General features: G+C 50.9%; 1 protein-coding gene across 1 annotated transcript in view; it reads right to left on the minus strand.

Annotated features, from left to right (window-relative positions):
- The window catches only part of SEZ6L (seizure related 6 homolog like), a 163,026-nt gene extending 140,988 nt beyond the window's left edge, over positions 1–22,038 (minus strand). Inside the window, exon 1 of the mRNA XM_045841017.1 lies at positions 21,945–22,038. Within this exon, the coding sequence (XP_045696973.1) occupies positions 21,945–22,038 (94 nt within the window). The remainder of the gene's footprint in view (positions 1–21,944) is intronic.
- Between the last annotated feature and the right edge of the window lie 275 nt (positions 22,039–22,313).

Genomic DNA, 22,313 nt, shown 5'->3' on the forward strand with positions numbered 1-22,313 from the left:
CTGACTGTGCCCGGGAGGCTGTGCAGGGCATGTGAGGCGTTCTCTAGCATGGGGCATCTCCCTGTGGTGTTGCGCCCAGCACAGCCCTTTGTTCAATGGAATGTCATTGGCTGTAGCGGGCCCCAAACAATTCTGCGGGGCCTGAGGGAACTTTGTTTCCGTTAAAATAAGAGAATGCCGACAGGCACCATTTGTTGGGCACTAGGACGTGTGGAGCACTTGTTCAAGATCTTTACGTGGATTAGCACCTGCACAAAGTCCCTCCAGATGCAAACTCCTCTTATCCCCACCTCTGTCTCTGTGGGTTGACAGGGTGATGTGGTCATTTTGTCCAGGTGGCACAGCTTGTAGGTGGTACAGCTGGAACGCCACAGGAGAGGTAAAGATCCAGAGTGCAAGCGCTGAGACATTGTGTTCTATTTCCTACAAACCACCCATCAGGTCACCCATCCCATAATAATTCCCCAACCCTTTTCTAAGAGCTATTGCTTTGTACAATGGTTGATTCATGTTCAGATTCTCAAATATCAGCACTTGGCCTGGATGAAAGTGACTGGATCAGTCAGTGAGTTGCAGTCCAATCTTGCCAACTAGCAAATGCAAGCTAAGGATTTCTGAAGTCAGGGGTGGGCAGAGAGATTCCTGTGCACATTTAATGCACATCTCCTTAGTCTCAGGATGCACTTGCTATAACAAAAGTCCCCATGATAGTCATCTTAGACAACAGTATTTGCTTCTGTGAAGGCCAAGAACACAAGCTAGCCTGTGTAATAGCACCAGAGCCTCAAAGAGTCCTTGGTTTTTCCATCTGTGAAATAGGAAGTGTGGGAGTATGATCCAGTTGCATCTAAGGTTGCTTTCAGTCTCAAAGTTCTTGCCTCTAACCTGTGAGCTTGCTCTTCTCTGAGCCTGCCTTGTTACTCTCTCCTGTCTTCATTTTCCCAAGTGTTAGTCATCCTTTGGAATTCAGCTCAGGAATCACTTCCTCCAGGAAGCCTTCCTTAAACCCCGGTCTAGAGTGGTACATCCTTGGACTTGCGTAGCATATTCCTATCACAGGCCACATAGCTATTTGTCAAAATTGTCTCATTATACAACCATTCTTCCCATCAGCCTCTGAGTCTCTTGGGGGCAGGGATTCTGTTCTAGATGACTTCTTTCCATCTACACCCGCCACAGTTCCTGTCACTAAAGGGACACCCAACTTGGGTACACTGCACACACAGCTCCATGATCTCCAGAATGGTAAGTATTCCTGAAAGAATTTGACCCAAATAGCTACAGGGAGTTGAGTAAAATTCAATGCCATAGAAAATCTAAACATTACAGAGACTCAAGAAGCATATAGAAACATAAAGAGAAAATTGCTTTTCAAAATTGTAACAAAGGGAAAAAAAGATTCACATTGACTGTTAACATAGGTTTGGTTGGTGCAGTGGGGTGGGGATGGGATAATTAACTTTCTCTCCACATCTCCTAAATGTTCAAAAATGTCAAACAAAGAAAAAATGGAATTGTGAAAAGAGTGCCTCTTTTAAAAATTGACTTTAGAGAGAGAGGGGAAGAGGGAGGGGGGAGAGAGAGAGAGACATTGGTTTGTTGTTCCACTTACTGATGCATTCATTGGTTCCTTCTTGTATGTGCCCCGTGCCCTGACTGGGGATCAAACCCACAACCTTGGTGTATTGGGACAATGCTCTACTCAACTGAGCTTGCCCAGCTGGGGCAAAAGAGTACCTTTTTTATTTCTCACTATTTTAGGATGATGTGTTATAATATGATGGAAAAAGAATGTCAAGCCAGGGTCAGCTCTTGGCCTTGACATGAAACTTGCTTGGTGACCTTGAGTAAGTTATTTCCCCTCTCTGAGTTGTAATTGCTTCATTTTTAAGTGAGGGAGAGGACTAGACCATTGACCAAGGGTTCTGATTCATATGCACTCCACAGGCATCAAGCCACGTTTTTCTCACACGGATTTTCTGATGACAAACTGAGGGCTTTCACCCCCCCGGGAAATTCTATCATTTTCCATGTTCAAAGATACACAAACTACTCACAACTCCCTGCTGTTGTAAGAGCAATTTGCCTTCATTATCCTAAACCTTTCAGCATTTCTTGAAACCTCTTTTTATGTGGAAAAAAATGTTCCTGATGTGATCAGTAAAGATAAATCTGCTATTTCACATTTCAGAAAGTAATCAAAATGCTCCTTTCTAGAGTATGTATTCATTATAATTTATGATGAGTGCTTGAAACTGCCTTTAGTTTTCCCTCTCATCTGTCCAGAATTATTGTTTCTATTTGGAACAGAAATGCCTAAGGGGGTGGAGGGTGAACGTGAAGAAAATTTTTTGTTGTGATGTTCTATGTTTCATGATGCGTTTCCTTCATGCAGCATGTAATCTTGGGTTGACCAGATAACTCATTTGCATGACCTCCTTTATTTCATTCAACTAGGAGCCAAACAATGCAGGAAAGGTAGTAAAGGACTTCGAAAGTGGGCTTATTTTACCCATTAGAGCCTGAGGCCTACAAGTTTTTAAAGAGCCCAGGAAAATATCTGAGAGCTCAGAACAATATATTGACTCCAAAATAGTAAAAGAAAACTGCACAGGCGAAATCAATAAGGGCTTAAATTAAATGCCTCTATAACACACCATTATGTCAAACTTAGTGTTCTTTAAATTTAGTGTTCATAAAAGTTTCATTATATTTGAAAAGAGTTGGTGGGTTAGAGTCTCATTTCACAAGACTTCCCAAGTATACTTCATCATTTTTCAAGAAATTACAGATGAATATAAACTGAGGAAGTTACTGTGGTAACAAAGTAATTCCAAAGGCATAACTTTAATATTTCCTATAAAATGTTACAATAAAAATGCATTTAGTTTGTATGACATAACATGAGTTTGGGGCTCCAAAATAAGATTGCTTAGGGCAAACCAAGGTCATAAAATGGCCTTGCATAGGGTGAGTTGATGAATGGATAGGTTGATTGTGAAATGAAAAGATGTCAGGTGAGTGGATAGGTAGACAGATGAATGGATGGCTTCATCAACAGGTGAAAGAATAAAAAGATGGTTGGATGAGTAGACAGGTTGGGGGGATGGATGGATTCATGAATAGATGGAAGGGATGGATGAGTGCACAGACCAATGGAAGGACAGATGGATGGATGGACAGAGAGACAAATAGGTAGATGGGTGGATGGATAGGTGGATGGATGGATAGCTATGGATGGATGAAGTTACTTGCTCAATATAACTCCCTGAGTTAGCAGACGGGCCCCGACTCCTCACTTTCAAGATGTTATTAAAGCCTTCTAAATTTTGTCACAATTCTGCCCTGGCTGGTGTGGCTCACTGGATTGAATGCTGGACTGCGAATCAAAGGGTCACCAGTTCAATTCCCAGTCAGGTCATATGCCTGGGCTGTGGCCCAAGTCTCCAGTAGAGGGTGCACGAGAGGCAACCACACATTGATGTTTCTCTCTCTCTCTTTCTCTCTTCCTTCCCCTTTCTAAAAATAAATAAATAAAATCTTAAAAAAAAATAAATGTTGTCACAATTCCTTGAGTACAGAGACCAGAAGAGATCATCTAGTACAACTTGCTCATTTTACAGATGAAAAATCTGAGGGTCAGAAGAAGGAAGGGACTTAGCTGACGGCACGTTTCCTTTATTCTCATCAAACGGGAGGTGTTGCTTAAATGTCTGCCTCTTGGAGACCCCTGGCACATTTCTCAGACGCCCTCCATATCTGTAGAATAGTGTCCCGCCACTGATGACAGCTCGCTGCAAAACCCACAGGTCTCTGCCTTGCTGAGCCCCGGGCCTCTCTCACATTCTCTCCCTGCTCTCTCCTGAAGAAGGCAGAGTGGTGAATGGCCATGCTGGGTCTGGGCTCAAGCTGCTTGGTAAACTCTACTGTGGGGAAACATATCTGCTTAATTCACTTCATGTCATCTCATTCTTAGCACACACTCCGCCCCTCCCCGAGTCCTTTAGGTTTAGGTTCAGACATGGCCGAAAAAAAAGGACCCCTAACACATTGGACTTCTCTGTGCCTTTTCTCTTGGTGACAGCATTCTGGTTTCCCTTTGGGAAGCTTCCATTCCTCACTGCCAAGTCATGTGTTGGGGGGACGCTGGGCTAGCCAAACAGGTCCCACATCACTCCACCCCAATGATTCGTTCAAAGATGAACCCGTGAACCAACTGATTATAAGGCTTGTATACTAGCCTGCTCAGTCCTCTCCACAACCCTGTGAAATATGCACTATTATAACTCTCTTTTAAAGATGGGGAAACCAAGGCATAAAGAGGTTAAACATCTTGCTCAAAATTATATAGCGGATACGGCAGAGATGAGATCTGAACCCAGGTGACTTGACTTCAAGTCAGCATGCTTAACCCTGCACTATCGTACCTATTAGGATTTGAGAAAATACCAGCTGATGGCTTTTTTAAAAAAGGCTTTATTAATTTTTTTAGAGAGGGAGATAGAGAAGGAGAGAAGCACCAATGCATGGTTGTCTCTCACGCACCCCCCACTGGGGACCTAGCCCACATCCCAGGTGTGTGTCTTAAGACTGGGAATCGAACTGGCGACCCTTTGGTTCACAGGCTGGCACTCAATCCACTGAGCCACACCAGCCGGGGCTCCAGCTGATGACTTTTATCACAGATGCTGAACACTGTATGTTCGCTATCATTAAGTGCTTGACTTACAACTTCAAAATGTCTTAATCCCTGTGAGAATTAACTTTCTCTACATATCTCAGTGACCTCATATCACTTGAAACATACAACAACTTCCTTATCTGCCCATTCACTTCCTGGCAGCCTCAGCTGTGTGGAAGCTACAACGAATGAAGAGCAGAGTGAAGAATAAAAGCTCCCAAGGTCAAAATGCTGCAAAGGGTAGGCTTCGAGGCTGCCTACGAAGTTATCCATAGAAGAATTCCTTATTCTGATTTTGCACATGATATTTTACGACTTTTTATTTTACTTAAAAATTGATTTCAGAGGGAAAGAGAGAGAGATTGGCTTGTTGTTCCATCTATCCACATCCATCGGCTGACTCTCGTGTGTGCCCTGACTGGGGGGTGAAACCCACCACCCTGGCGCACTGGAACAGCGTTCTAACCAACTGAGCTACCCAGCCAGGTCTCCAGGACTTTTCACAGCTCACAGTGATCAGAAAACGGAGAGATCTGGGAGGAAGTCATTGTAGCATTGTGGAAAGAGTCATTGACTCAAGAGTTAGACTGGTCCAGAAGCAAATCCCAGCCATGAAACTGGCAAGTAAAGAACGTCATCTCTCTGAACCTCAGTTTCCTCACCTGTATCGTGTGGCAACAACAGTATCTACCTTACGCCATTGCTGTGAGAGGGAAATGAAATCGTTGGTGTAAACTGCCAGGCACATAGTAGGTCTTCAATAAATGGCATCCATATCAATTGGCCAATGGTAAGTTTTTAAAAAATCTCTTCTCAGGCTTAGTGTCCTCATTTATAGACTTGAAATTATAGCAAAAGTCCTCCTGGAGCCTTCACAAGATTGTCAGATAATAGTAAGATCACAGAAGTGAAAATGCTTTAAAATGGCCAGACGCTGCTTACGTGTAAGGGAGTAGCACAGTTTTTAGCACCAGAGCAGCAGGAATTACACTGTTGTTAATACTACTGTGAATCAGCATCGTGACTACTGCTATTATGATTCCTGCTGCCATCGTAGAAGAAGATAATGTTGGGCCTTAGGTGTCTCCAGTATTTTGCAAAAATTTCCTGGGTTAGGAATGACCACACAGACTGTGGCCTCGTTATCAAACCTGAGCCAATAACCCCTCTTTTTCACCTGAAATGAATTAGACACGGGTCCCTTTGCAGAAGGAGACACAGGCGTAAGCCAACAACTGAGTACAGAGCGGTGAGCGACCACCATGGCAGCTGCAAAGCGCGTGATAATGGCACAATTCGTTCTAGATCCTGCGTCAGTACAACAGGGAGGTGGAGTACAGTGGCTGCCAAGTCTTGGCCGCTACCCTGCTCCCCATCCAGAGCAGGGTCTGTTCTCTCTCCCCTTGAATCAGAGCTGGCCCCGTGATGAATTTTGACCAATGCCATACAATGTGCAACCTCTGAAGCTGGCCTTTAAAAGACTTTCAGCTTTTGCTTTGGTTCTAGGAAAACTCCCTCCGAGAATCCAGCTGTCAGGCTGGCAGGGGCCCAAGTCGCATGGACAGGCCACGGGAGGGAAAACTGAGACGCTCAGGTGATAAGCAGCTCAAGCTGCCACACATACAGGTGAGGCCCTCGGCCCTTCCCACCTAGTTCAACACCACAGGGACCAGAGGAAACTCCAGGCTGAACCCAGACAAATCACAGCATCATGTGAAATAATGAACAGATGGTTATTATTTTAAGCCACTCAGTTTTGGGGGTGGTTTGTTATGCAGCAATAGCTAACTGAAACAAAGTGAACCTGAGTGCTCCAATGCGATGTTCCCAGACCAGCTTAGAGAGGCCGGGAAAACTGCCTGGAAGGAGAGCCTATGGGGTTTAGGGGTTATGCAGAGGAGCCAGGGTCCCAGCTCTTACTCACGAGCCAACCTTCTTCTCTACATGATGCTTTTGAGTCCAAGGCAGGTTCATGATAAGAACCAGAATTTTTCAATCTTTCTCACCCAGATAATTGTTTCTTCTCTTTTGGGATCAGCCCCACTTCCCCTGCTCTAAATCAACATGGCAGGGCCTCCAAATTGGTTCAGGTTGCTCATGCATTTGTAAAGCTGTCTTTTGCTGGAGAAGGCTTGGTATCTCTAATTTCTGCCCCAAGCACATTTTTATAGTTAAGCTGTATTATAAATGTCATTTAATTTACCCAGCAATGTCAGGCCTACATTAAACTGAGAGTCAGTAGTAATATATATAAGATCCATTTGGTACAGTCTGATCAGGGTTTGGGAGGAGGGAAAGGGTGGATTTAATCATCGTTTGTCCAAATTTATATTCTTTACCTCTCCTCTCTGCTGCTTCCTCTGTGTTCTAGCCTCGCAGAAAGGACAAAGAAAGCCTTTCAAAGCACCGGGCCAGGTTTGAGGAAGCAAGTCAGTGGAGAAGTTGGAGGTTTTAAAAATAGCCCGGGGGTCAAGGGACGGGAGTACTGTGCACTTCTGAGCAGGCTCACAGCACAGACCCCCCCTTCCGTGCAGTTGGGAGGAGGCTGGGCCAGGGTGGGGGGCTGGGCCGACTGGAACTCAGTGGTTCCAGACACTAGCTGGGAGGTAGGAGGCAGGTGAGGGGAGGGGATTAACTCCTTCAGTCCTGTCTGCCAGAGCCTCCTAAATAATGTCCGTCTACTTTACAGTCATTGTCATCAAACCAGAACCAGCCACTTCCCGGCTTACTGTGGCTTCTAAGCACCTGAGAACAAACTCAACACCTTCCGGCAGCCTCCCTGCCCTAAGGGATCTGGCTCAACCACCTGTTGACTTCATTCTGCCCACTTTCTTCTCTTTTCTTGACACTCTCACCACAAAGGCTTGTTGTTAGGTCTTCACATGCCCCAAGCTCTGGCAACTTATCCTCGGCCAAGCTGAGAGTTGGAACCAGAGCGCTAAGACGTCCCTGGGTCAGCCTGGGCTTTGCCTGCATAGGAGCAGAGCGGAGGGCTGATGGCAGCCATCCGTCATGTCGGGGAGTGGGGGTGGGGTCTTGGTACCTGGCCAACCTCTGCCCGGTTCACAGAAAGCTGCATGTGATCCATTTCACACTTCGCGGGGTGGATCTCTCTCTCTCTCTCTCATGCCCAAGTCTTTCCCCTAGCCACCCCCCAGACGCATTTTCTCTGCCTTTCCCCTAAGCTCCAAGGGCCCTCCTTTTGCCTCCATAACTCGTTTCGTGGGCCCACACAGTCCGGCTGGCTCACCTTTTCCACTCTGTGACTTTCTAAAGAAACTTTCTCTTATAATTTTGGGAGGGGGGAGAGTTAATTGGATTTCCAAGGACAAGAGGTGCTGGGAGACCCAGATTGCCCTCAAGTAGGGAACACGGTGAGTAGACTTCCACCCCCACCCATACACAGGGAGGCAGTGGATTCTTTTCAAGTGAGTCTCGCAAATCACAGCTCTGGGTCTTAGTAGAGCTGAGTGTCCTTGAGCAAGTCATTGAATATCTCCAAGCCTCAGTGGCTACTGCTGTAAAATGGGAATAATTGTCTGCATCCCACAGGTCTCTTATGCATGTGGCTTAAATGAGATAATGTGAGCAAAGGGCTCAACATCTGCCTGCATGTGTTATCAGGTAAGCATAATTATCAGGAGCAAAGGAATCATAAAAGATAATGGTTTAGGGGTCAAACATCCCAGGCACAGTTTATTGATGCATCACAAATCCCCGCTAGGCCTGTCTGGAGCTCCCTAGGCTGTAGGCAGAGGTGGACCCTGAGTGTCTGTGTTTTTAAAAGCTCCCTGTGGGATTTTAACTCACAGTTCATTTTGGAAACTACTGATTCAGCACAAGCCACTGCATGTGGAGATGGAAAAGCTAAGACCCAGAGAGGGACAGAGATGGGCCCAAGGTCACACAGCACACCTTCCACAGCTGTGCCATGCATGACTCTCGGTCAGATGATCTCTCTGCTAGTCCACACCAAGGAGTCATATGAGGTCAGACCGAGGTGCTCGGACCTGACGGAGTCCCCACGGGTGGTGTGAGCAATCCGACTCAGCTCGTGCTCTCTGAGGTTGGAGCAGCTCTCAGACCCCTCCAGCTCTCTTCTCCACTCCTTCAAGAACATCTGAAGTTCCGAGGAAACTCTTTAAGTTGTTTACTCTCTCAGATTAACAAGCTTCACCTTTTCTCTCTCTCTCCTTACAAGGGTGGGCCGCTCTTTCCACCCCATTATGCAAATACTGAGTGATCAGCATGCTGCGGGCGTTTCCGGCACATGGCTTATTAATGAGTATTTGTTGAGTGAATGAGTGAGCTGAATGGGGGAACGGATGCAAGATCACCGAGAGTGTAAGTTCCTTGAGGGCTGGCCCTGTTGGTGTCTGTTCCTGGGCCCAGAGCACAGCCTGCCTGTAGACACTCATTAAATATTTGCTGCCTGTGGTTGAATTAATCCATTTCCCAAGCCCAGGGGAAAGGCTTGCATAAACAAAAGCAAAGATTAGCTCAGCCTCGTTCCCATAGCAGGGGAGCCGGCCTAGGGTCACAGAACCGTGACCAGGGACAGGAGGGAGGAGTGGCTTCTGGGGAGGGACCCCAGAGGGGTACCAGGTGTTGGAGACTGGGGAGGGAGACAGGGCCAGGGAAGACAGCCTAACTGGGAAAATTCTGAGATCGCGTTCCAGTCACAGAAAAAAAGGCCGAAGAAGGAGAAGAGCAAGTTACAGACCAGTGTAGATGGCGTGGTGCCATTCTGTGAGAATTCAAAGGACATGGGTCCAGAGTGAGGGGGACACCACAAAATAAATAACTTCAGAAAGTGTCAATGGCAGGAAAAGTCAAGGCCAAGGGACCGTTTCATCGCAAAACCCCTCTGACCCTCAGTTTCCTCATCTGAAAAACAGGGCGAATTTTCCATATCCCCAGCCCCTCGGAGTCGTTTGCGGCAATCTGATGCGGTAATGCTGTCCTCTGTCACAGGCTGCGCGCCAGTAAATGACGATTCTCATGACTACTTGAGTAAAACCACCCCAGGACCCGAAAGAATTCATTGGTTTTGGGCCAAGCCTCATTAACTGATTGTCCAAGGTTATGCTTTGTGGGAACAGGGGGCAGATGAATCACGTCTATGCACACACATTCAGGTACTTCTACACAACCCTCCGCGTGCTGCTCCGGGTGCGTTTTCCCACAGGCCGAAGAGGAGGGGGCGCCCACACGCGCCAGCCACAAGTGCAGTCAGTCGCACTGCTCTCAGCAGGCGCTGCTGGTGTTCCTTGTCTGTCCCTGTGAAGTCGGAGATGGTCATTGAAGGTTCTCTTTAAGTGGTCTATCTGTTAGGCCTATTGAAGAGTGTCACTTTTTTTCCCCCCAGAAATGAGGGTGGGTAAGACCAAACCAGTTTGCTGCGTGTAGGCATCAGCCCGGACTACAGGCAGTGGCCCTGGGCACTCATCACACACAGCCCTGGGCGTGGGGAGAGAGGTGCCCCCTGCGAGGGGGGGCGGTGGGGGTGGGTAGAGGAAGGAGGAGAACAGTGGGGAAGGGAGGGAGAGGGAGAGAGAATTTGCATTTCTGAGTCACACCTGAGTTTGAAGAAAAGTTAGATGTTAACCTTTGAGGGTAAAGATATATTTTCTTCTTCTCTGGATCTCTAGCTCCTACCAAGTGCCTTAAGTAAAGTAGAAGTTCTCGAAGGAAGAAAAATGAACTCTTGAATGAATGAATGAATGAATGATCCTAACCCACCACTGTTTAGCCATCTGAGCCTCGACTTCCTTATCTATGATCAAATGACAATAATAGTCACCTTTGTAGTCCTGCTCATAGATTAAGTGAGATTCTGTAAATGAAGCCACGCAGAGATTCTCGAGCATTATAGGCATTTGTTTCCGTCTCAGCCTTTCCAGCTGTCTACTTTCTTTGGGAGCAGGAAGGAGCACGGGGGAGAGACGGATAAACACACATTGTCTTCTGGAAGCCGCTGACAGCGAGAGGGCTCCCTGGAGGACCAGGCCACGCCCACCTGGCACCCCATCTGGGGTTATGTGGCTGATCCGAGATGAACCTGGGGCTTAAAACACCAGCCAGTGACGGATGGACTCACCCATCCAAATCCTTGCCTTTTTCTTGGAACCTCAGTTTGACCAACCAAGATAATAAAATACCTTAACTTGGGAAGCAGCTTCTAGATGTGGCTGCTGTAACATCAGTGCTCCTCCCCAAACTCCCACGAAACGTGTGAAGCTGTGGGGCTCCTGCAGTTGCGAATTCTGTTCCAGCTCGTTCCTGTACACCAAGTCCCTCTTCCTCTCTCAAGACCCTTGGGAAAGGTCACTCATTCATTCATTCATAGTAATGTCTACATTGAGGATCTAATTTCTGTCAGGTATGGGGCTAAGCTCTTGATGGAAAATTCCTTGTTTGCGTCTCCTATCGACCAGATGAGAAAAGTACAATCATCTTCCCTGCCCATCCTTTTCCCAGAAAGCACATGCAAGTTGCCCACAGTTAGGCAGCCTGTAAGGGGCAAAGCTGGGAGTCGGAGTCAGGTCTCTGGGACTCTGAGTTCTGGGCTCTTGGCCATGGCCCTACGCCAAGGAGCACCTGCCGACTGCTGTGCTCTGGGCCACATGTTGGGGACACAGACATGAGGAGTTCTTCGTCTGTGAGGAAGACAACCAGGCACATTATTAACAAGCATTTCCTGCACACGGATTAATAATAATTACATTTCAGCATTCATTTATTCAACTGTTCTGCATTTACTGAGCTCCTGTTAGATGTACTGTTTGCTGAGCGGTGGGGGTTGAGAACCAAGTGAGACACATGCCCCCCGCCTGGGAGGGCGTCAGAGCCTAGAAGGGGAGAAAGGCTCTCGCATACCTGCGTCTGCAGGAAAGGGCTGCGTGGTGACAACAAACCCTTTGCTCGTGCATCCCAGGACTGGATGCCTGCTATGCACTGGGCTGCGCCTGGGTCCTGGGCTGGGTACGTGGTGATATCACACCCTTCAGACTCGCCAATGACAGCCAGTGTAGGGCTAGACACATGGTGAATGAACGATGATGATGTATTTGATCACGTTATGTACGTTCCTGTCATTATGGAGCTCCTGCTCTGCCCCACCCACCATGCTGTGAGTTTCACAAGGTCAGCCCGTGGCTTCTGACTACAGTCCTGTGACGTGGGGCCATTCATCATTCTCATTTCACAGCTGAGAGCATCGGGGCCTAGCGGGGTTAAGGGACTTGCTTAAACGTACATATTTGGATTAACAAAAGAGATCTGAGACTTTCCTTAAAAGCAGAGGCAACAAGAAAATGTTGTTTTTTACCCCCATGGAAGTAAAAGTATGCAAATTAGACTCAACATATCATTTTTTATTTATGCCATAAATTAGGCAAATTTCCCTTCCTGAAGCCCTGGAAAACGAGACCTGATTTTTTTTTGCATTAATTTCCGAGGTGATTGGCCCAAATTAACTTTACAACTTGGTAAACCTACTTCAGAGGGGGGTACAGAGGTGGGGGGCTTGATCAGACGACTTCAGGGAGTGAGCAGTTGAAGGTGCTCCCTCCCCCCCCTTTGTTAATCACCTCACAGTTGAGTGTGTGGGGGCGGGGGACACTCCCACGTCCAGGGCTGCCACAGAGGGTGGCATAGGTTGTGCACTGCTTACCTTCTGGGGCAGCCGTTCACACACCCTGCCGTGTAAACATAGCTCCTCCTGGAGTTGTGCAGGGAGGCGGCCTGGGCATTGCATTCTTCCCACCCACCCCGTGCAGCCAGGCAGAGGGAGCACTGGCTTCTCCTTGTGCACGGGGAAGCTGAGGCTCGAGCTGGCTAGGGGGCTCCTGCGAGCACCACACCGCACACCGACGGCTCAGCTGGGACCCGCCATCGGGCCCGCCTCATTCCGCTGCTCAGCAAGTGGACTCCCGATCGCACTCTTTCAAACACCTCCTCCTCCTCTCTCCATAATAATAAAGCTTCGGGAAACCACAATGTTACACAATAGCTGTGTGACTAAAACCACGCCTGGAACCGCGGGTGTGAAAACGCACATCCCGTTCCCCCACCGATCCCCACCATTGCCCCTAAACGCATTGTTCTCCTCCCCAATGGACCATTCGCAGCGGGGGGAGGGCTTCTGGGACCCTGTCTCGAAGCTTCTCTTCTCTCTTTCCTTCCTGATTTTCACAGAGGATGGATCCCTTTTTACTACCTAAATATACCAGTTTAGGGCAACCCCTCTCACAGACTCTTACCGTAAGTTATTTTCTCCTAAGTCAAGTTAACCCAAATGATATAAAGACTATGTGGTTTCTGGAAATGCTTTTGTGTCTTGTGCCCCCGCCCCCAAATTGGAGTCATACATGGCCAAAGAATGCATTCCATTCATTCATTCATTCACTCGTCCATTCAACAAAACCGCTGAGAACAGAGAGGAAATAAGAGTCAACCCCTGACCTCAGGCATCTCACTGCGCTGTGTGGAAGGCGGACAAAACCCACAGTCACGACACATTGTGATTCTTCTCAGCTCTCCCGGTTGTGTTTATCAGTGAGGCACCCTGATGAATATGGATGGACTGGCAAAAGGGTTCCGGAGACACCTCCTAGCAAATTAAACGGGTTGAGCAAGCAACGACCGAGGCCAGCAGAGCAAGCGTGTGAAATGTCATTAGCGGCGACTACTCACCCCGAGCGTAGACCTGAGTGGCCCCGTACTGCGCCCCGCGGCACGTGCACCACGCAGATGATCGGATTCAGCGCGAACAGCCAGCCTGGAACCTGAGCGGAACAGCGCCCCCCAGGACTGGGAACGAGGAGGACGTCGCGGGTCGGGAGGCGTGTCGCATGCACGGCCGTGCTGTTCGCGAGGACTTCCTGTCCACGCGGAAACGTTCTCTCTCTGGGCCGCCCCCTGCGTGGCAACTGAGTGCTTGAAATGGGGTTAGTGGGAACGAACAACTCGACTTCTAATTTAATTTAATTTAATCTTAATTAATTCAGATTTAAAACCGAATAGCCACCTGTGACTCGCGGCTCCCGTGTTAGGCCGCCCATGTGCAGAGTTTGAGCTGGAGAAGCCGGGACAGCCCACCTGTGGGTAATGAGGGGGATTCGGGGTGAGTGAGCAGAAGGCGGGCAGCGGCGAGGCAGCCAGAAGCAACGGATGACAGAGCAATCGATGCCAGGAAATGGAACCAGCGAGAGGAGCCAGTCCCTGGAACATCCTTGACCCAACATTTGGGGCACTCTTTGAGCGAGCCTTCATATTCCTGAACTATTATTCTGAGGGCGTCTTTGCTCTACACAACCAAAAGGCATCACGGTTCCTCTCTTGGAAGCCAGCAGTGATCTGAGAATCGGGAGATGGGCTCAGAGTACCAGCAGTAACAGGAAATCATCACCGTCATCGCTGTCACCCTCCACCACCGTCATCTCAGAGTGAAGGGACTTGTTTGAGGTCACACACTTAGGCCGGGACTGGCATCTCTCTGGCTCCAGCGCCTGCGTTCTTTATGAAGCTGCACTGCCTCGCCAAGCTGGGTGCTTGGTCCTGGACCAAGGTTCCGTTTCGGCATCCTGAATTCACCGGTGTATGATGCTAAGCTTTGGCTCATGTCCACCTCCAAACTGGCAAGGGGTGAGACCAGACGAGGAAACTGTCACCTGGAACCTCACAGCCGTTTCTCTCCCCTGGAAGACTGGTCTCAAGCTCCAGATCCCATGCATTAGACTGCACCCACCCACTTTGCTCTCATCTCCAGCCCCTGGGTCATCCCTGGTGTCCAGCAACTCCTGCCCAAGGCTGGCCCTGAGCACACCGTCTATGCCTCACGTCATCCTTCCCTGGCTGTCACACCCCGTATTCCTGCTGTGTTTCTCAATCAGCCGCTCTCCTGACCCACGTGAGAGCAAGGAAGCACAGGAGGGGCACCTGGCCTGGAACCTGCACCTCCCCCAGCCTCCATGGTTTACTCTTGCTTGACTTGAGCCATCTGCTTGGATGGCACCTTTCCCAGGTGCAAGCTGGTTCACTGGTGCCTCAGAAATTCAGGTGCCCAGTCAGGAGGGGAGGGAGCTATGGCTTGACTTGGGCCTCTGCTAAAGCTCCTTTTACGTAGTCACTCTGCCATGGCTACGTTACGTATGCACCTGATGCGGTAAGGGATGCCGAGGCTTTCATGGAGACAGACACCCTTGAGGCTTTTGTTGCCACACCTCTTTAGGTTTCATGCAGAAATCCTCGAAGAAAGCAAAGATTCCATTGTCCTTAAAAGGGGGGGGTCACTTCAGAATGGGAGTCAGGAGCCAGGAGTCAGAGGTTTGAGTCCTTGCTCTGCCACTCACTTGCAATAGGACCTCGAGTAAGTGCCTTCCTGTCTTTGGGTCTCTTTCCTCAACAAAATCAAAATACCAGGGAGAGGACCAAGGCAGCTGGGGACCTTGAAGAACTTGAAGAACTACTGCAATCTGATTAATATTACAGGCACCAGGAAGGGTACATTGTTTCTTTTCTTTTTTTTTCTTTCTTTCTTTCTTTTTTTTTTGCAAAGCCTGTCTGTAACAATGCCTCCCCTGCCCAATTACAAGAGCCCCAGGGAGTGGACGGAGCACAAACCATCCCCCACCCCTGCAAGATTTAAGATCCAGGTCCCGGAGACGAAGTGGTTTGCCAAGGTCACGCCTCTAACGGAAAGCAACAGATTTAAACTCAGGTTGTTCCGACTCTGAAGCCTGAGCTTTTACTCACTTTGCTGAACTTCCTCAGTTTTCAGCTGTGCATTTGCCATGTTGGCAGCTGCCAGCGACCCAAAAGAAGGAGGATTCTACCACTTGGTTGTGCCCTGAAAGTTTCTATTTTGGAAAGAGCTAAGCCACAGGGTAAATAAGTGCCGCCAACATTCCTTTGGAAAGAAAGACGACTTCAGCAAGGACCCGTTAAATGGCCCGTTTTGTGGCTCTGTGTTTGCACAAATGTGTGTTTTTTTTCTCTTTTCAAAGGGTATTTCTCTCCTTCTTCATCTTCTAATTTTTCTTTCTCCTCTCTTTTGGGGGTAGAATTCTTCAGTGATTTCACCTCTCTGATCTCATGGCTGTTTCTCACAGCAACACTCTCATCATTTCCGTTTTTCAGATGAGGACCTGGGCTCACTCAGGCTGCCCAGGACCACAGAGTTGTCGGAGAAAGAGCTGGACATGAAATGTGCATCTTAGGACACTGGTTAAACCTCCTCACAACCATGCTTAAGATGAAAAGCAATTTAACATGGTCTCACAAACGGGTTGAGCGCTTAGGCTGGGTGAGACACGGGCTAAGAAAGACGCGGATGGCTAAGATGCAGTTGAGATTTCTGAAGAGTTCATTGTCTGGGGGGAGGGGGACATATAACCGGTAGCTCGTGTATTCTCAGGGCGTAAGTGACCCATAATGGGGAGAGAAAATGTGACGGAGAGCCGGGCGGGTCACACATGACTGACCCAGAGAGGAGAGAGGCCAGGGATGGTCTCCCAGAAAAAGACAGTTAGGGACTGGGCTTTGAAGTTCACCCGATGAGTCATAGTAGCAATAATGGTGCATTTTTACTGAGCGTGTGCTGTGGGCTACACACATCACTGACACACACTGACTACTCGTAGCCACCTCGCCAGGGCGACAGGACCCTTGCCCCTGGCCTACAAGGACGAAAGAGGTTCAGGGAGCCGAAGCACGTCCCGCAAGAGGGCGCTGCTGAAATCAGCCCGCTGGGAATCTAGTCCAGAGCTCTCTGAACTCCTTCCCACGGACAGCCCCTTAGGACGACGGTGCAGGTTGAAGGAACAGCGCGAGTAAGACGAGAAGGACGTTGCACCCAGATGCCTTCAGGGGCGGGTGTGGGAGGTGGGGATGCCCGGTTTTTCCGAGCGGGGAGCTGACCTGTGACACTTGGCCTTTGCCCCGGAGGAGAAAACACTTCCCCTCTGAGTCCAGTCACAGCGCCCTGATTTCCAAGCGTGTACCAGCTCTCCCTCCGGCCATCACTATGGGACACCTGCGCGGGCGTGCCCTGGTGTCCAGACGCGGCAGTCGCACTCGGGTTGGAGTCCTGATTCCATCCGCCGACTGGTCGGGACCCCTTTCTCAGGCCCTGCTCCCTGGTCCGGACGGTCCAGGGACACCTCCTGAGAGGTCGGGTGAGGACCACCTGAGTGAATACGGGGTGGGCACAGGGACAGCCCCGGCACAGCGTAGGCCCCATGAAATGGCGAAGACTGATGTCACATTTTGTCACCCTCTCCTCACAAACCCAGAAGAGACACTTGGGGGTGTTTGGGGGGCCAGCCTTCCACGTTGGCACCTACCTCCCCCAAGTCTGAGCTGGGAGGGTCCACCTATATGTGGATTTTTAAGATAAATATGTACAGTACTGTAAACGTATTTTCTCTTCCTTATTACTTTCTTAATAATGTTTTCTATAACATTATTGTAAGAATACAGTATATAACACATAAACAAAATATGTGTTAATCGACTGCATATGTTATTGATCACCAGTTGACTCTTAGCGCTTAAGTTTGGGGGCAGTCAAAAGTTATGTTTGGATTTTTGACTGCAGCGGGGTGGGGAGGTCAGTCCCCCTAACCTCCGTGTGGTTCAGTGGGCAACGGTAACTTATGGCACATGGTCCACTGACCTCCTGGGAACTTGGAGTCCTTTTATTGTCCCCCAAAAGCAGCCCGTTCTTCCCCATCCCCTGCCTTCCCCAGCGCCAGGGGGCTGCCTCTGAGGAGCCACAGTAACCAGAGGATTATGCAAATATGCAAATCCAGTAAAGCGGTGTTTACCCAGGGCAGCGCTCTGCAGTCTGTACTCAGCCGCTGGGCCTGGCGGTCCTGGAGAGGACTCCCTCGGTGTCATCGCAACCTCTAGTGGACAACAGCGACACCGCGGCTCACAGGGCTCTGTTCCAGCTCTGAGCCCACGATGTCCAGGGGGCGCGAGGAGAGCGGGCAGGGCTGGAGATTGGTTTCAAGCGTGACCGCGTGTGCCTGCCTACCTTCCCCTCCCACTCACTCCTGCTCCCCTCCCTCGATTCCGCGGGTGTGCGATGTGTCCTGAAAGTGAAGCCTTCTTCAGGGTCTTCACTGCTGTGGAAATCCCCCCTCTGGCTGCTGGTCCCTATCACCTCCCTCAGGGCCGGCTCAAATGCTACGCACCCGGGGAGTCCTGCCTTCACTGACCACCACCTCTGGCCAGAACCGAACACACCCACCCGTGGGACCCCACAGCACTCTGACATCTGCTTCCCAAGCACGGATCATGCAGCATGGACACTGGTGGCTCGCCTGCAGCTCTCTCTTGCTAGGCTGTCGTTACTGTGACAGGGACCTCGTTATATTACTCTGTGTCCCCAACACGGAGCCTATGGCCTGCTCAGCCAAGGTTAAATGAATGAATGAAGAGTAGATGTTTTTTTCCAGAAGTCTCTTTTCTTACATCTTCTTTCCAACCACTAACCTTCCATCCTCCATCTCTAGTACCGTGACCTCTGCCTCCTGATGGTAACATTGAGGTTCAAAGAGATACAGGGTGAGAGTTTGGAAAGGAAGAGTCTGCACCAGGCAATGAAAACTTCTCACCGGCCACAGGCCGCAGAGGGGGGCTGGAGCTGCTCACTCACCCCACCGCCTCCCCTTCTACTTTGGCCTAAATCATCCAGATGTCCATGGCAACATCTGGTTCACACTAATTTCGGGGATCTCCTTCCCTGGCACCTACGAAGAGGGGAGGTCTGCTCTTTGAAAAGCAGGGGCCAAATGGGAGTAAACGATACTTGAGCATCTGCGACATGCCAGGCACCTTGCAAGGAAGCGTCAGGTAATCATCACAACCTTCCCTCCTGGCTGGAACCCCAGTCACCAAACCCCCACTCCGTGCCACAGGTGGTGACCTGAAGGCTCAGGGGATGTAGTCCCACTGACCATCCCACACTCAGAAACAGGGGAGCTGGACCCAGGCTGAGACCACGCCGATTCCAAAACCACGACCGTCTGCACCAGAACCCTGTAAGTCCAATTCTAGTGGCCAGCTCAGCCATGCTCCCCGGAACAGCCTTGTAAGTCCTCTCTGGGGTTTGGGAGTTTGGCTCCATGAAGGAAACACACACCAGTAGAAAAATGGCCGTTGAACTTTGCATTCCAACGGCGCCTTTCTCAGCACGTCCTCCTGCCCGCCCTCCACCTCTCCTTCCTCTTTTTCACTGTGAGCGTCCTATCATCCGTAATTTCTCTCAGAGAAATAGGAGCTGGTTGTGTTGAGCAGAGAGAGGGAGGGTGGAGGCAACGGGGCCATCTCCAAGCTGTGAGAGCTCTGTTCTGCTCACCTAGGGCATTGCACACGCCTGGTGGCTCCGGAGGTCAGAGTTCACCTCTTCTGCCCTCCCTCACCAAAGATAGCCTTGAGCGCCCCTAGTGGAGGACTGCACTACTGGCGTGTTGCAGAAATCGTGAACCAGATATGAGGACCGGCACACGGAGCCCTTTTGAAGAGCTTTTCAAATAGCAGGGATGAACTTGTGAGCAAAGCCAGAAAACAAGCCACTCTGATCAAGTAGTCACATCCTCGTGCCTTGGAAGAGAGAAGGAAGGAATACGTTATTTTTCTGATGTCTAACCTAGCCATGCGAACACAAGGAGAATCCCTGAAGCTTAGATGTAAGGTGGTCCCCGGCAGGGGCAGCCAAAGCACCGCGGAAAAGAACGCCAAGCCCTAATGGAAATGGTCTTTAAGTGAATCTAACAACAGTGCACACTAGAAACGGGAGGAAACAGCAAATATGTGCGCTATTCAATTTGCTTTATTAATTCAAGAGAAAAAGAAAAGAAATTACACGCAGGCTCTGCAGTCTTAGCACGCAGTTGCAATTATTCCCCATGTGCATATCTCAGACAATAAGAAGCCTCTTCAAAAACAAGTTACACTTTATACTTATTCATGCCTTACAGCAAAATGGCCCGGGGAGTCACGTGACCTGCATGAGAATGTAGCAACAAGTCCCTTTCAAGTATTTACAAATTCCCTTACTGCACGGCGGCGAACGGCCGGCACGGAATCCGAGGGATGGCTCTCCATCTGACACCAGTGGAACTGGGCCCCACGGTAAAAATAGAATTACTGTGGAAGGTCAGTTGCTTCCAAATGCACTGTCAGAACTGGCAATGCTCACTGGCCGCCCTCGCTCCCTCCTGATGACTCAGAGCCTCAGAGGCAGAACAACATGGTTATTAACGCGCCCGCGGAAGCAGTACATGAGTTGACTCGAATTTGGCGGTGGCCTGAAGTTTATTAAGAAAGATGCTTGGTGGCCATAGAGCAGAGTTGGAGAAACAACATAAACTGTCTCAAGAAATGAGCATACACACATTTTCTGTTTGAAGCCAGTGGCGGAAACGGGATAGTGAGATCCTTTTCTTGGATGACAATCCAATGTGGGCCATGCAGACATTTTTCCTGAAGGGTGGTGTTTTGGAGAGTGTGGTCCTCGGATGCAGAATTGCTTTAGAAAAAAAAAAGCCAGCAAGCCACTGGCTAGCTTTAGGTGCTTTCAGGGTGTGTCAGTCACAACACGGATTCAAAAGGTGGGGAGCGAGGTGGGAGGGGGGGTCTGGACTCTGTTCAAGGCCACTGGGCCATGGTTGGGAAGAGACGGCTAATTAAGGAAGGGCATGCTGCGGTGGGAACGACTTATTCGAGCCAATTCGCTACTCTCATCTTTCCCAGGGAAACTGTCCGGACCTTGTGTAAATTGTGGATAACACTGTCTCGTAAGTTGGGGGTGGGGGTGCTCTAATGATATGCTCTGTTGAACAAAAGGTGGTGAATTCTTTTCTTCACTCTGCATTCCGGCCTCCACGTTTGAGGAGAAGGGGGTGGGGGATAAAATGCCTGATTTATGCTGTGGAGGGCACTCCAGGCCTTGGGGAGGAGTTGAAGAGAGAGAGGGACCCAGAGCCAGGGCCCTCCCAGGGAGCCGAGAGCTGTCCGTGGCCTTTGGTGCTGAAAGCAGGTGTGCGCGCCAGGGGGCCGGACCTGCCCAGGGAGAGGGGGCACCACCTGTCCCCCAACTCCGGGTCGAGGCGGTTCAAACCGGAGACAAGGCAGAGCGCGCGCTCTCCGCCTGGGCAGCCCCTGCCACCGCCGGCTTTGTCCCACGTGAGGAGCGCTTCTCTGACACAGGGAGTTGGACCCTTCGGAAGGGGAGACCGAGTGGTCTGCCAGCGTTGTCCTCTGCTCCTGAGTCTCCTAGTGACCCGATCAAACCCTCCGAGCTCATGGGTTTAGCTCGGGATGAATTAGGCGCTCGTCTCTCCATCTCGACGCCCCTCCCCGATTTTTTCCGGGGTACCTCAGCGGGGTGGAGGAGAGGGTCCAACGCCAGGTCTGGGAAGAAGCCGCCACTATCCCCCACTGAATGTGGATCCCCCTTCCGGACCGCCAAGCACGTGGTGGGTGAAACTACCACCCCCTCCCAACACACAATTCTTAATAGTGTTTAAAGACGCTAGGCGGTCAGGGGGAGCAAGAAGTGGGGAGCTCGCCCAGGCTCTCGACTCTGACCTAACATCTCCCGTCCCCGCCGCCGACCCTCCCCCCAGCCAGTTCTGAGAAGCCCGAGCCCCCTCAAATGGCCTCTAGGCAAAAGCCACACCCAAGTTGGGCTTCCAGACACTTGGTTGAGATCCGTCCTAAAACCGGGTCCCGGGGGCGACCCGAACCCAAAGAAGGGAAGAAGCCCTACAGCAGGAGGGAGCTGCGCTGCGATGCCACCCCCAGACGCGCGGCGGGAGTCTGGTCCTCAGTTTCGGGGCGGACCTGCTGCCCCTCCTCATCCTCTCCCAGAAAGGGCGAGAACTGTCTGGCACCCAGCCCCGGGTGCAGTTGCAGGGAGCTCCGGGAACCTGGGGTTGGGAGGCTAGCCTGCTTCCGAGCAGGTTCTCTGGGGCTGCAAAGGCGAGTCAGCCCCACAGCCCGGAAGCCCGGAGCCGGCACCCGGAGCAGGGGAGCTCCGGAGTCCTGCAGACACAACCCACCTCCACTCTCCCATCGGCCGGGCCGAGGGGACGCGGTTCCTTGCCCCGAATTCAGGCAGCCGCCCCCGCTGCCCATCCCGGCGGGTCGTGGGTAGCGCGTGAGTGGCCCGGGGCAGCCGGGACCCCCAGCCGCCCCGTACTCACCACAACTTTGCCCCCTCCCCAGCCCCACCCCTCCTGGGGCTTACCTCCCTGCAGAGCAGCCGCGGGGCTCCCGAGGAGCAGAGCGAGGAGCAGGGAGATCCCGCCGAGTCCCGCCGCGGGCGGCCGGGCCGCTGGCATCGTGGCTGCCGGGGGTGCGGAGCCGCGGGCTGCAGGGCGGGCGGACAGCGCGGGAGCCGGGCAAGAAGGGAGGGAGGGAGGCTGCGAGCGAGGCGGGGAAGGCGGGAGCAAGGGAGGGGGCTGTGGGCCGGGGCCGCCGCCGGAGCCCCCGGGCGGACGCGTGCTCAGCCCCGCGATCGTTCCGGCCGAGCTGCGCTGGGCGCGGGCGGGCGAGTGAGGAGGAGCCGGCGAGCGAGCGAGCGAACGAGCGAACGAGCGGGAGGAGGGAGGGGGCT

The sequence above is a fragment of the Phyllostomus hastatus genome, unplaced genomic scaffold, assembly GCF_019186645.2.
Source record: "Phyllostomus hastatus isolate PE091 unplaced genomic scaffold, TTU_PhHast_1.1 phas_contig_1162, whole genome shotgun sequence".
Taxonomy (NCBI): Eukaryota; Metazoa; Chordata; class Mammalia; order Chiroptera; family Phyllostomidae; genus Phyllostomus; species Phyllostomus hastatus.